The sequence below is a fragment of the Python bivittatus genome, unplaced genomic scaffold (genome assembly GCF_059951505.1).
Source record: "Python bivittatus isolate LINGU-HERP-01145 unplaced genomic scaffold, Pbiv_v1 ctg000080_np1212, whole genome shotgun sequence".
Classification (NCBI taxonomy): domain Eukaryota; kingdom Metazoa; phylum Chordata; class Lepidosauria; order Squamata; family Pythonidae; genus Python; species Python bivittatus.
Window position 1 is genome coordinate 24,748,122 of NW_028277035.1, and position 11,381 is coordinate 24,759,502.

At 42.3% G+C, this 11,381-nt stretch overlaps 1 protein-coding gene across 1 annotated transcript; it reads left to right on the forward strand.

Moving 5' to 3' along the window:
• Positions 1 to 2,004: 2,004 nt before the first annotated feature.
• Positions 2,005 to 10,642, forward strand: MSX2 (msh homeobox 2). The gene is made up of 2 exons (XM_007429777.3): positions 2,005 to 2,561; positions 8,524 to 10,642. The coding sequence occupies exons 1-2, from the start codon at positions 2,225 to 2,227 to the stop codon at positions 8,946 to 8,948; spliced, it is 762 nt and encodes a 253-aa protein (XP_007429839.1). The 5' UTR covers positions 2,005 to 2,224; the 3' UTR covers positions 8,949 to 10,642.
• Positions 10,643 to 11,381: the final 739 nt, after the last annotated feature.

An 11,381-nucleotide genomic window follows, 5' to 3' on the forward strand; every position in this document is an offset into this window, starting at 1 on the left:
TAAAGAAAAGGTGAGTAAACGAAGCCAAAGCTCGCTGGAACTACTGGAGCGGGCTGTAGAAAAAAGACTGGGGAGGCAGAAATTCAGACAAACCAGTGTGCATTGCCTTGCCCTGACTAAGCTGCAGGCCACACCACCGAGGTTTCTGGTAGTTCGGCTTGAAATATCGTCCGCTTTTGCCATTCTAGCTAATGATGGAAAGCCCAGCAATGTTTAGGGAGGCACCTTTTTCTAATGACTGCGATAAAGGGAGCTTTACCATAAAACCAGCGGTTTTACATAATCGACCAAGTGCTAGTTCTGTATTTCTCCCAGTCCCCTTTCCCTCTGGGCTGGCTAAAGAAAGCTGAAAAGATTCGAGCCTCCTTCGCTTAAACAAACTAATCCTAAACCAACTACTTGGAAAATAAGTGCTTATTAAATCAAAGATAGGGCACGCCTCTCTCTCTCTCTCTCTCTCTCTCTAAGAATGGGGGCTTGAGACCAGAGAATATTACCCAAGGGCACAATTCTTCTCACGTTATGGGTCTGCCTCTCCCCCTCCTGAAAACATCATCACCTGATCACCACCACCACCACTTCCCCAGCCTGCTGCATCTTTTAATAGCCACAATAGTTATCAGCAAGTGATTAGCTGGCTATCATTAACAGATTAAATTAATTACCAAGCAAAAATGATCTACTTTTCTCGAGCTGCTAATTTCAATGCCATTTAAAATGAATCCACCTCCTTGGCCTTAATGGCACGGCGTGGAAAAAGTAGGGCGACAACTGCCCTCCTGGAGGCTGTTTGATGCGCTCGCAAGTGAAAGAATGCCGACTCAGGCTTATTAAAAATGCATCTGTTTGTCATCAGGGCTGAGGCGCCTGTTGCAACTTAGCATTACCGACATAATTATTTTTTAAAAAAATAAATTAAAAAAATAATTCCGGTTCTCCCCAACACGTTTAATGTGTTCGCTTATGTCCTCCTTAGAGGGACACGATTCCTTGTAAAAAAGCGAGAAGGCAAACTCCAAGTCCCAAGTATCTTCGCGAGGAGGTCGTGGAAAGAGTTGGTTGCATATGATGAAATCCCTGAAGGTCTGCAGCCTCGGGGGCTCATCTCGCCTCCCACTCGCTCCTTCCTCAGGGCAGCTTCCGTCCTCGTCCCGCGAGGGTCTCCTTCGCCGCTCGGAGGGGGAGAAGCGCCAGCGGAGGCATTGGAAAGGCCTCGTCTCGGGGCACCATCGCCTCGCCAGGCTCTGCGCAGCTCGCTCGTTTCCCCCCTTTTCCCGAGGGGCCTCAGTATCCCGGGCTGTACGCGCGTTTTAAGTCTGGGTGGGTTTCGCTTCCACTAAGAGAGGCGCTGCCGAGAGAACGTCCATTTCACCTCCCTAACCTGGAAGTGATTCGTGCCACTGCTTTGTGCCATCCTTCCTCCGTTCGTCTTCTCCCCCCAGCCCCCAACAGCGGCAGCTCTCCAGAGCAAAAAGGGACAATTATTTTCCACCTAGTTCTCATTTCAGTACAGGCAAAATGGATGGCAACACCATTATGTAAACTCCTCAGTGCGGGCTTGACTGTTGTCAGGAGGAACGGCTGACTAGCAGATCATTTTGAAATGATTCTGGTTGAAAACCCAGCAGCCCCCCCCCCCCTTATTTTTCCCAGGGTGAGAGTCTAAGTATAAAAGCGGGGGGGGGAGGGGTTGAAATCTGCGCTCTCAGAGTTTCCTCTTGGTATCATCAGCCCTAATTACTCCACTGACTTTCCTGTTGTTTTGGCAGAGTTACGGAGCTGGAAAGCTCCCTAATAACACAGCTCCGTTCGCTGCCCATGTCATTAACTTCTAATTTATTTAAAAGGAAAAAAACTACTTATGCTCTGGGCCGCTCAGAGCCAATCACATGAGTCACCGCCTTACGTCGCCATCCCCGCCAGCTCTCATTTGCTGAGCCGCGCTTACTCAACTTCCCAAAGGAGGAAACAGCCAGAAGTCTCCCAAAAAAGGGGAGGAAAAAAAGTTGGTCTGTTGTTGGGGGCTGAAGTGAGCGGAGGTGGTGCGTCCAGGAGCGTCTGAGCGAGAGATTGATTGAGAGGTCTGGACTCGAGAACGAGAGGAGGAGGAGGAGGAGGAGGAGAAGAAGAAAGAGGCGACGGCGGAGGCGGCTGCTGCTCCGGCGGCGGCGAGACGCAGGGCGGCTGCTTCTCTACGCAGGGATCTTTGTGAAGCTGCGCCGAGATGTCTTCTCCTTCCAAAGCTAAGGAGGTTTTCTCCTCGGACGAAGAGGGCCCCGCTGCTGGGGCCGAGGATCACCACAAAGTCAAGGTCTCCAGTTTGCCGTTCAGTGTGGAAGCGCTTATGTCCGACAAAAAGCCGCCCCGAGAGGCGAGCGGAAGCCTTGAAGGGGCTGGCTTGGGTACTTCCAGGAACCTGCTCTTGCCCACTCACGTCTCCAGGGAAGCTCCCAGCCCCGGCGGGCTTACAAAAACCTTCGAGACCTCGTCGGTGAAGTCCGAAAACTCCGAGGATGGCTCGTCCTGGATCCCAGAGGCCGGCAGATACTCCCCTCCCCCAAGTGAGTGCTTTAGCCTGGATAGGGATGGAGGGCGCTAATAGAATGAAGTTGAGCGACGAGGTCAGCGTGTGCGTGTAATGCGGCTTTCCCCCCACCCCATCCCCACCCCCAACTGCGATCCCGCCATTGCCCGGACTTTAGAGGAGCGGGAGGGAAGGGAGTTTGCGGGAGTCTTGAACTCGGAGAAGGCATTTGTCAGGCAGAACCCAGGAAGGCTTCACCACGCATAACGCTCCAGTTTGCAGGCACCGAGGGCATGTCCGATGACTACTTTCGGCGCGGTCTCTCGGCCTAAGCTTTAAAGCGGCTTCTTCTTTTGTTTCTGTGCCGCGAGTTAGCGTTTCGAATCCCTTGCTAGCGACGCGATCTTTCGCTAGCCGCCCCTTCAGCCGCTGAGTGCCCGGAACTGTCCAAAGGGACGCCGCGGGCCTGGCGCCGCTGACGCTCTGCAGTCCTAGGCCAGCTGGATCCGTCTACCCAAGTCCGAGCGACTCTCTCTCCCTGACCATCCCGATCCATCTTTATCGTGTAACTTTCAGTTTCTGCCTTTCGGGAGCAGAAGGGAGCTCTCTCACGGTCTTGCTTAGACCTCAATCGCCCCTCGCCGCCCTTCTGCCCCCCACCCCCCCTGAAAAATCTGTTTCTCTGCTTAATTCGCTTAGTTCGGTGGCTTTTTGCCATCGTTCCTCCAGTGCTCTTGCCTTCGCCGCTGCCGCCGCCAAAATCGTAGCTTTTTTTCTGCCGGGCGACGGGCGATCCTTGCGCTCTGCGCCCTCCGGTGCCTCCTTCGGTGCACCTGTAGCAGCAGCCGGCCTCCAGGCTTCACTGATCGCCTTCTACTGCGTAGTCCCATCGGCGGAGTCCAGCCCAGGAACCGAAGAACTCGGCCGAGAGGATCAAGAAGGATCAGGCCGGCTGCTTTATCTCCCGCTGGGAACTTCCCGCTCCGTTTCGGCTGGGCCGCCAGTGATTCGGAAAGGGAGCCTCGGAGTCGGCGCTCCTAGGCGGCTCAGCCCATAACTTCTCTGTTTTCTCCCTCTCCACCCCCCCCCCCAATCTCTATTTTCTCTCCAGGAGCGTTTCTGCCATCCTGGTACCCCTACATAGCCCATTGCAGGGACTTTCTTGAATTAAATATATTTTAGAATACTCTCTCTCTTAACCGAGTCCCCCTTCCCCAAAAATCTGCTTGCCATTTGGTGTTTTAAAGCGCAGGCAGGCAGGCCCCTTATCTTCTATACTTTTGACCCTAAGTTGGAACAGCAATTTCACAAAAGATACTTTTTTTCCTGTATCAACCTCTTCTTCTGCTTCATTGGATAAAAGGATGAAAGGTGGAAAAATAGCTTATTTTATTTGCAGTTCTCTTAATTCCAGAAAGTTGGTCAGTGCAAACAAACAAATTGCAGCGTCACCTCAATATTCTATGGTGACCTGCTTTTTTATGGCCCTTAGGGCTGTTTTGGTCTTACTTCTGACAAACAGTGGAGTCTGGCCCATGAAAACTTCTGTGGCAGCTGGGCTCAGTTTTTATGGTACTGCCAGACTCTGTGCTTACCACTTTTAGTGGAATATACTTTCTAGTAGGTAGGTTTAGGATCAAAGTATACTCTTTAAAAAAAAAATTGTCACTGTTGAGTATAAAACATTTCTAAAGGAAATCTTGTTTGGAGAGGAAAACATGGAAACTAGGGTAACCTATTACAATCTGTTTGATTTCTGTAAAATCACCCTGAAAGCAGTCAAAGATTGTGTCTTTTCTATTTGGTTCTATTGCCTGGTCAGATTCACTGGGGCTTAACTCCCTAGTAAATCTGGGTAGGATTGCACACTGATCACTCCCTTCACATGATAAAGCAGCTCAAAATCAGTCTAAATCTGACTTGCGGCACAACTTGGCAGGTCTGCCCCCTCCCCAGAATTCTAGGCAAATATGAAAGGACACTCCTGAAAAACAAAACAAAGTAAAATAACTTCTGCAAAGCATATACTGGCGTTTCTCCTTATTTCTTTTTCTGTGGAGTTCATTCAGGTTTGGGGGGCTTGGAACTCTGGAGCTGATGAATTAAGAAAATACTTGAAATAGTCCCAAACTCATCTTAAATCAGCTTTTACCTAGAAATTAAAATTGCAGCAGATTCCCGTCTGACCTCTAAGTAAATATGTTTTCAACTGAAAAAAAGGTGAAATAGGAAAAATCTTAAAGCAGCATTACTTTCTGAAGGGTAGAGTGGTCATTGTTGAGATTCTGTACCCTTTACTGAATTATTCTGACAAGTAATCTTATCTTTGTCTAATCAAAAATAACTTCTGTTAACTTTGCTCCCAAGTTAGTTGATACAGGATTGTAGCTTAAAGTCTGCCTGCAGTATTCAGGCCCAGCTGATCTGCAGATTTTTCATTTTGCTCCTTAAGGGGGAGAAATTATCTGGAGAAGATGCATTCTCATCCAATAACCAAATAAACTAAAAGTCACCTGGGGAACAAGGAAAATAAATATATATATATCAGTGCTTGGGGGGAAATGACTCTCATAAAATTCTAAGGGATAGCTTCCAGCTGTTGTTCAATATATATTTTGTAAACAGTAATAAAACTGCTGTTTTTAAATAGTTGTATTATGGTGATGAACAGCGGCAATAAATGGTATGAGACATTATTTGACAGATGGCATGCTACTTTAGAAGATACTTTTAAAATTACAGAGATTATAATTTTTTATAATGCATTATCATATTTTGAAACCAAATGTAATGAGGTTTTTTTTTTTAACCAACTTCTATCAAGAAAAACTACTGCCTTGTGTATTATTGCTTCAGCCAAAAGCAATATACCTTGCCTTCTTGTCCTCTCTATTATTGATAGGGGCATAAAACTCTAATTGAATCTATTTATACCTTCCTGATATAAATCCAGTTAAACCCAGGGCATCTATGCATTTGAATAACTTGGTGGTTTAATACATTCTACATAGCTCACTGAAACTATCTCTTATATGAAAATGTAAAACATAATGTATTAATGTTGCTTTCTGATAACATCTTTGAGTCAGCACGTATTCTTAGTTTACAAGCAACTGATTTATGATTTTTAACAATAACTTGACCACAAAAGAAGCTATTCTTCCAGTTATTAACTCTGTCCATCAACATGTAGAATCATTGTTAACAAACCACCTTGTGCTTTACTTTAGCTAGGGATTGCTGTCAAAGAGTGAATGATTCTCTTAATACATTCACAGTAAAAACCTACTTGTATTATCAAAAACATATTCTATTCACAATTAATACACTTTAATGTAAAGCCATTATTTCTGCAGCATGTTGGTAAAATTCATTTACAGCATAATCCTAATATGAAATATGCAAATAACTTCATTTCTATCTCTGTGAAAGATTTAATTGGGACTTGCCTCTCTATAAGTTGTATAGAGGAGTGCAATCTTGCTGTATTTTACATTTCTGAACATTATTTTAAAGTCTTTTAAAAGACTAAAAAAGATAGGCAAGCCAAAGAGAGAGAGAGACTACTTACATGACATTGACAACATTGATTCTGCAGTGTAGCAGCTACTTACTTTGCTCTTAAATTTCATACTATCCTAGAGAGTCATTGGGATTATACTACTCTCTCAACCACAAACTGGTCAAACATTTAGTGGATTGTGTGAACGTAGCCTGTGTCATTTGTTTGTGGCTGAGGATATAGTATGAACCTAGGAAATTGAGTCAGTTCAGGAAACCATGTTAAGGATATGCATGGGGAAGTCTGGCATGCAAAGATAGCCAAAATTTCCCTCTTTCACCATTCTTTCCCACAAGCTTATTCTGAATCTGCAATCCTAAATATGTTTATGAACAAAAGGGAACTCACTTCTGAGTAAATCAGCAGAAGTTTGCACTCTTTTTTACAAGTGGCTTCCTTAAGACTGTATCTTCAATATGTATGCTTGGAAGTAAGCCACCATGATTGGTGTGGTGCAGTAGGACTGTAGGTTTTGATGCTGGCAATTCTTCTTTCTCCAAAACCCATTTTCCTCATCATATTATTGAACCTCTGGATGTTCTACGTAGAGCGTGCTGAAAACAATCAAAACCTTCTCGGTTAAAGGTTTTGAGTAGTAATAGAATATGATATGAAATCGATTCCATATTTGCTCAGAATATATATTATCAGGATTAGCACATATCATAAAAGCTATATGTTGAATCAATGTGTTGGCCTTTTGATCTCACCTCCCCCCCCCCCAGTGCTGCCTAAAGATACTAGAAATGAAATTAATTCCAACAGAGAGGTGATAATTAACTCTGTTCAAAATCACAAATATATCAATCAACCACTAATTTCAGTGGAAGTCATATAAGTGAACATAGACCTGAACAAACAAACTAAAAAACCTATCAGCTTCTATACTAGTGCCTGTAGGCAAAACTTCAAAGATATTTCAGTTAGATAAATCATAACATGTAGTGGCTGATGAGATATCTATTTTTCTATCACTTACAAGACTTAAAAAACAAACACACCTAGCTGATTTTCTTTTAGTACTATGTTCCTCTTTTGCTTCAGTTATAACCTATTGAAATTCTTGTTTTTCCAAGACTTACTAAAATGAACATGCAGACAGTGTATGATATGCTTATTTTTCCACATAGAGGCATTTCAATGTCTTTACCTTCAAAGTCATTTTAATATAGACTCTATCTAGTATAGAAGAAACTATTGCAGAAAAGAAAGCCAGCCAGTTATTGATAATAGTCTGTTTGAGTCAAATGATAACTATGTAACGAGCTGATTTCTCCCCTTCTTGATGTGCCGGATGGTGATATTGGAGATACAGAATGTGAGCAAGCAAATTCAGGCAACATTGTGCCATGTAAAGTGTGGGCTGGTCTGCCCCATTGCACATTGGATATGGTAACAGCCAAATTGGTTTCTAAATATGATATTTGTCAGTATATCGTAACCTCTGTTCCTTGCTCACTTTCTTGCAGAAATACATATGGTCATTGGACTCCTGTAGTGGAATAGTGCATCCATGATAAATGTTAAACTTTCTTGGTAGACTCTAATATTCTCAGTAGGGGAAATTAGATTAGGGCAATTGTGTAACAATATAGAGTATTGTGTATTATTTCCCACGTTGCTTTCTAATGGTAATGCCAGAGTGTATAAAGTGTACACTTCAAACTGTGTAGTGTTAATGTGTCAAACACATGTATTGCATAGATAAAGTAAATGGAGAACAACAATTGGCTGCATATCCCTGTCAAGTGTGTGCTTAGTGATAAACCCCAAATTTGGCTGCTAAGTAATGTGTGTGAAATAGCTCTCACACCAGGAGAGTTTCTAAATAGACTATTAAGGACAAAGCAACTCTGGTGTGTTTGATTTGCTAAGTTGCTGAAGACTTTAAACACTGCAGATAAAGACTATGACTTAAATGGATTATATTGGCTAAATTAATAAACACAATGGATTGGATGGGTGATGGCTTTGATCCAGTGTAATATTTTAATTTGTGGGCATGGTAGGTTCATCTGGTAACTTGATTTTGCTAAGAAAAATCTCAAAACATTAACGTTATGAAATGAAAGGATGTTATAAGCTATAATTTCATAATTACTTCTTCATTTTAAAACATCTGTAACATCTGAATGTGCTTGTTCTATTTTCTTTTATATATACCCTCATCCGGGTACTTTTCCAAAATGGAATGTTTTATCTTACTGACATTGTGCGCATTGCTCATTTTGTGAAATAGGCTTGGTTGGCACTCCTGTACAGAGTCTTATCCTCATACTTCATTAGGCTATGGGTATTATTATTATTATTATTATTATTATTATTATTACCTAACTATTTATGCTCTCTATATTTTATAAGCTGCATAAGGAAAAAAAAGTTGGTATTCCTAGCATTTGTCCATCTAATTTTCATCTCCTCCTTGCTTTACTTCCAGGACACCTGAGTCCCACAGCCTGTACACTAAGGAAACACAAGACCAATCGGAAGCCTCGAACACCTTTCACAACTTCCCAGCTGCTAGCTTTAGAGCGCAAATTCCGTCAGAAGCAGTATCTATCTATTGCTGAAAGGGCTGAATTCTCAAGCTCCCTCAATCTTACAGAGACCCAGGTCAAAATATGGTTCCAGAACCGGAGGGCCAAGGCAAAGAGACTGCAGGAAGCAGAGCTGGAGAAGTTAAAAATGGCAGCGAAGCCCATGTTGCCATCTGGCTTCAGCCTCCCTTTCCCTATCAACTCGCCTCTCCAGGCAGCCTCTCTCTATGGAACGTCCTATCCCTTTCACAGACCTGTGCTTCCTATCCCACCTGTAGGACTCTATGCTACTCCTGTGGGATATAGCATGTATCACTTATCGTAAGAAGATCAGAAAGTGATGACATGGTATCTGACTATCTGATGGAGTGTACTCAGTTAAAGACTGCCGTACAGAACTGTGACTGGTCATTTTTCGCCTACTTGTAATGTGCCTTATCAAATATATAGGAATTTGAACTCAGAACCTGTATTCCGCAACTTGGGAACCAACCAAATGTGAGCTCAGCATCTAGAATCTGATCCTGAAACCAAGTTTTTTTGAACATACAGACTTAAACGAATATAGTTTATTTATATACTGCACAGGGGAGGGGGATTAAATTGATAACTCTTCCCAGGAAAATATATGATTTAATTATCAGCCTCCCTAATGTTCCCAGTGAACCAGCGGAATATCATCACATGCACACACACACTCAGACACACACAGAGATCTTGAAAGTGAGGAACTTGCAGTCTTTTCTTATGCCTGTTTACTCAGAAGGAATACACCTCACTTTGTTCAATGGTACTTATTCCCAGCGTGGTGTGTGCGCGCGTACGTAGGTAAAAATGCACATGTATTCTTTGACTGAGTGAGGAAGCTTAAACATATAGATGAGCTTTATTTATAAAACCAACTTCAGAAATAAAAGTTGACACTGAGTTGGTTTCTATATTTCTCTTTGGATCCTACACTGCACTCCAGTCCTGGAAACTGAAATGCAAGGAACTGGAATACTTCAGATGCAGAATGGTGGATTGGGTGGACTGTTGATCTGATCTGGCAAAGCAAGTTTTCCATCTTAGAATACATTCCTTTACAAAATTCCATACTGGAATATTTCCTGTAGAGTGGCACCCGTGAAATGGGATTACCCCATTTCTATCCTGTAAAGGATTCCTACAGATGTGAGTTTTGCCAATTTTTTGTTTGCAGTTTATTCTTGTTTGTAAGGCAGCATTAGGAGGGGTACAGGGGTGTGCCATGGCAGAAGGGAGCCTGAGAAGTTTCTTACAGATTTGTCTTGATCCCAGTTGCCCTTGTTCATTTAATCATCATTTAAGTCAAGTCTGTGTTCAGTTGATATTTTGATATCAGGAACAAACCAGTTAGAGATACGAAAAGAAAATATATAGTTGTGCATATGTGCAGAGAGATGTTAAAACCAGAGTTGTTTTGTGTTGCAGAGTTGTTTTGTGTTTATTACAATAATCTTGTGCTTTAACCATTATTAGCTTGTAAAAATGAATTATGCTTAAATGGGTCTTGACACACCCACAGATCCAGAGGATGAAACAGAATAGTGCCACCCACTCTAAAGACAGGACAGCTCCCCTATCTTTGATTTATTTTAGAGGAGGGCAGGGAGGAAAGAGTTCTTAGCATACATGGTACTATATAACCCATTGTTTTAATTATGTTATTATTACTATGGCTAAACTTTGTGGTCTATAGAGGAGGCAGGTTGCTGAAGACAAGACATTTCCAAGGTGTGTTTTTAGTATGTCCTAAAGAGTGAGAAGGAATCTGCTCTGCTACAGGCTGCGTTGTGAATCCTTGTCTATTAGTTCAGTGTTGGCCTTTTACCCACCCATCCCCAGCCTATGAAAATCCCTTTGAAAGGGATGCCTTGTACAATTTTATATATTTTATTGAAGATTTATTATTTCTTATCTCTTTATTTAGAATTAAATTAAAAACATCTTGTTTAATGATGTGTTGATTTGTCAATGTGTGGAGTTAATTTCTTTCTAAAAGATTAATTTTGTCCTATGTTTTCTGGGTCAAGATCAAAAACTTTGTATTTTGGCTAGGTTATAAATTTTTAATTTTAAGAAAATCCAAATATAGACATTGCAAATCAAACTAATATGCTTCTGAAGAATTTTCCTTTGGCACCTTTACTACAGACTGCTGATACTCACTTTTTCATTTCTACATGGTTTTGGTAGGATGACTTTATCAAGATGTTGAGGAGGGAAAGAGGTAAACAGAATTCACTGGTTCTGTTCAAACTGGTGATGTCTCAGATCTGAACCTGTGGCTTCCTGGGTGCCCAGATAAGTATTAATACCATTAGGACTTGTTCCCTAATAAGTATTAAAAGGGTTGCCATCCTCCTCAGATCAGTTTGCAGGATCAGGTTAGGACAGAAATAATGAGGAAAAGTTCCTAAAGTGTTAAGGCGGTAATGTTCAGAAAGAGACTCACTTTGAGGGATATCAGACAACACTGGTGGGTGAGGGGAACCATGCATGCAGTTGGTTCCTTTTAAAGAATCAAAAGCACAAGCACAGCATGTGTGTGTGTGTGTGTGTGTGTGTGTGTGAATGAATGAATGAATGAATGAATGAATGAATGAATGAATGAATGATCATGCTATTAGGGGACTAAGCTGATTGTCCTTGTCCAGAAGGTGCCTTTTGCATTCCCAGTTAGCTCTGCTGAGAAATCTTGTAGTGGTTTTCTTGCCAGGAAGGGACAAATTGCAGT

Bases quoted from the DNA above. Each gene is read 5' to 3' on its own strand.
- MSX2 (XM_007429777.3), top strand. From the start codon at position 2,225: ATGTCTTCTCCTTCCAAAGCTAAGGAGGTTTTCTCCTCGGACGAAGAG. The intron at 2,562-8,523 runs GTGAGTGCTTTA...CTTTACTTCCAG, and splicing joins CAGATACTCCCCTCCCCCAA to GACACCTGAGTCCCACAGCC.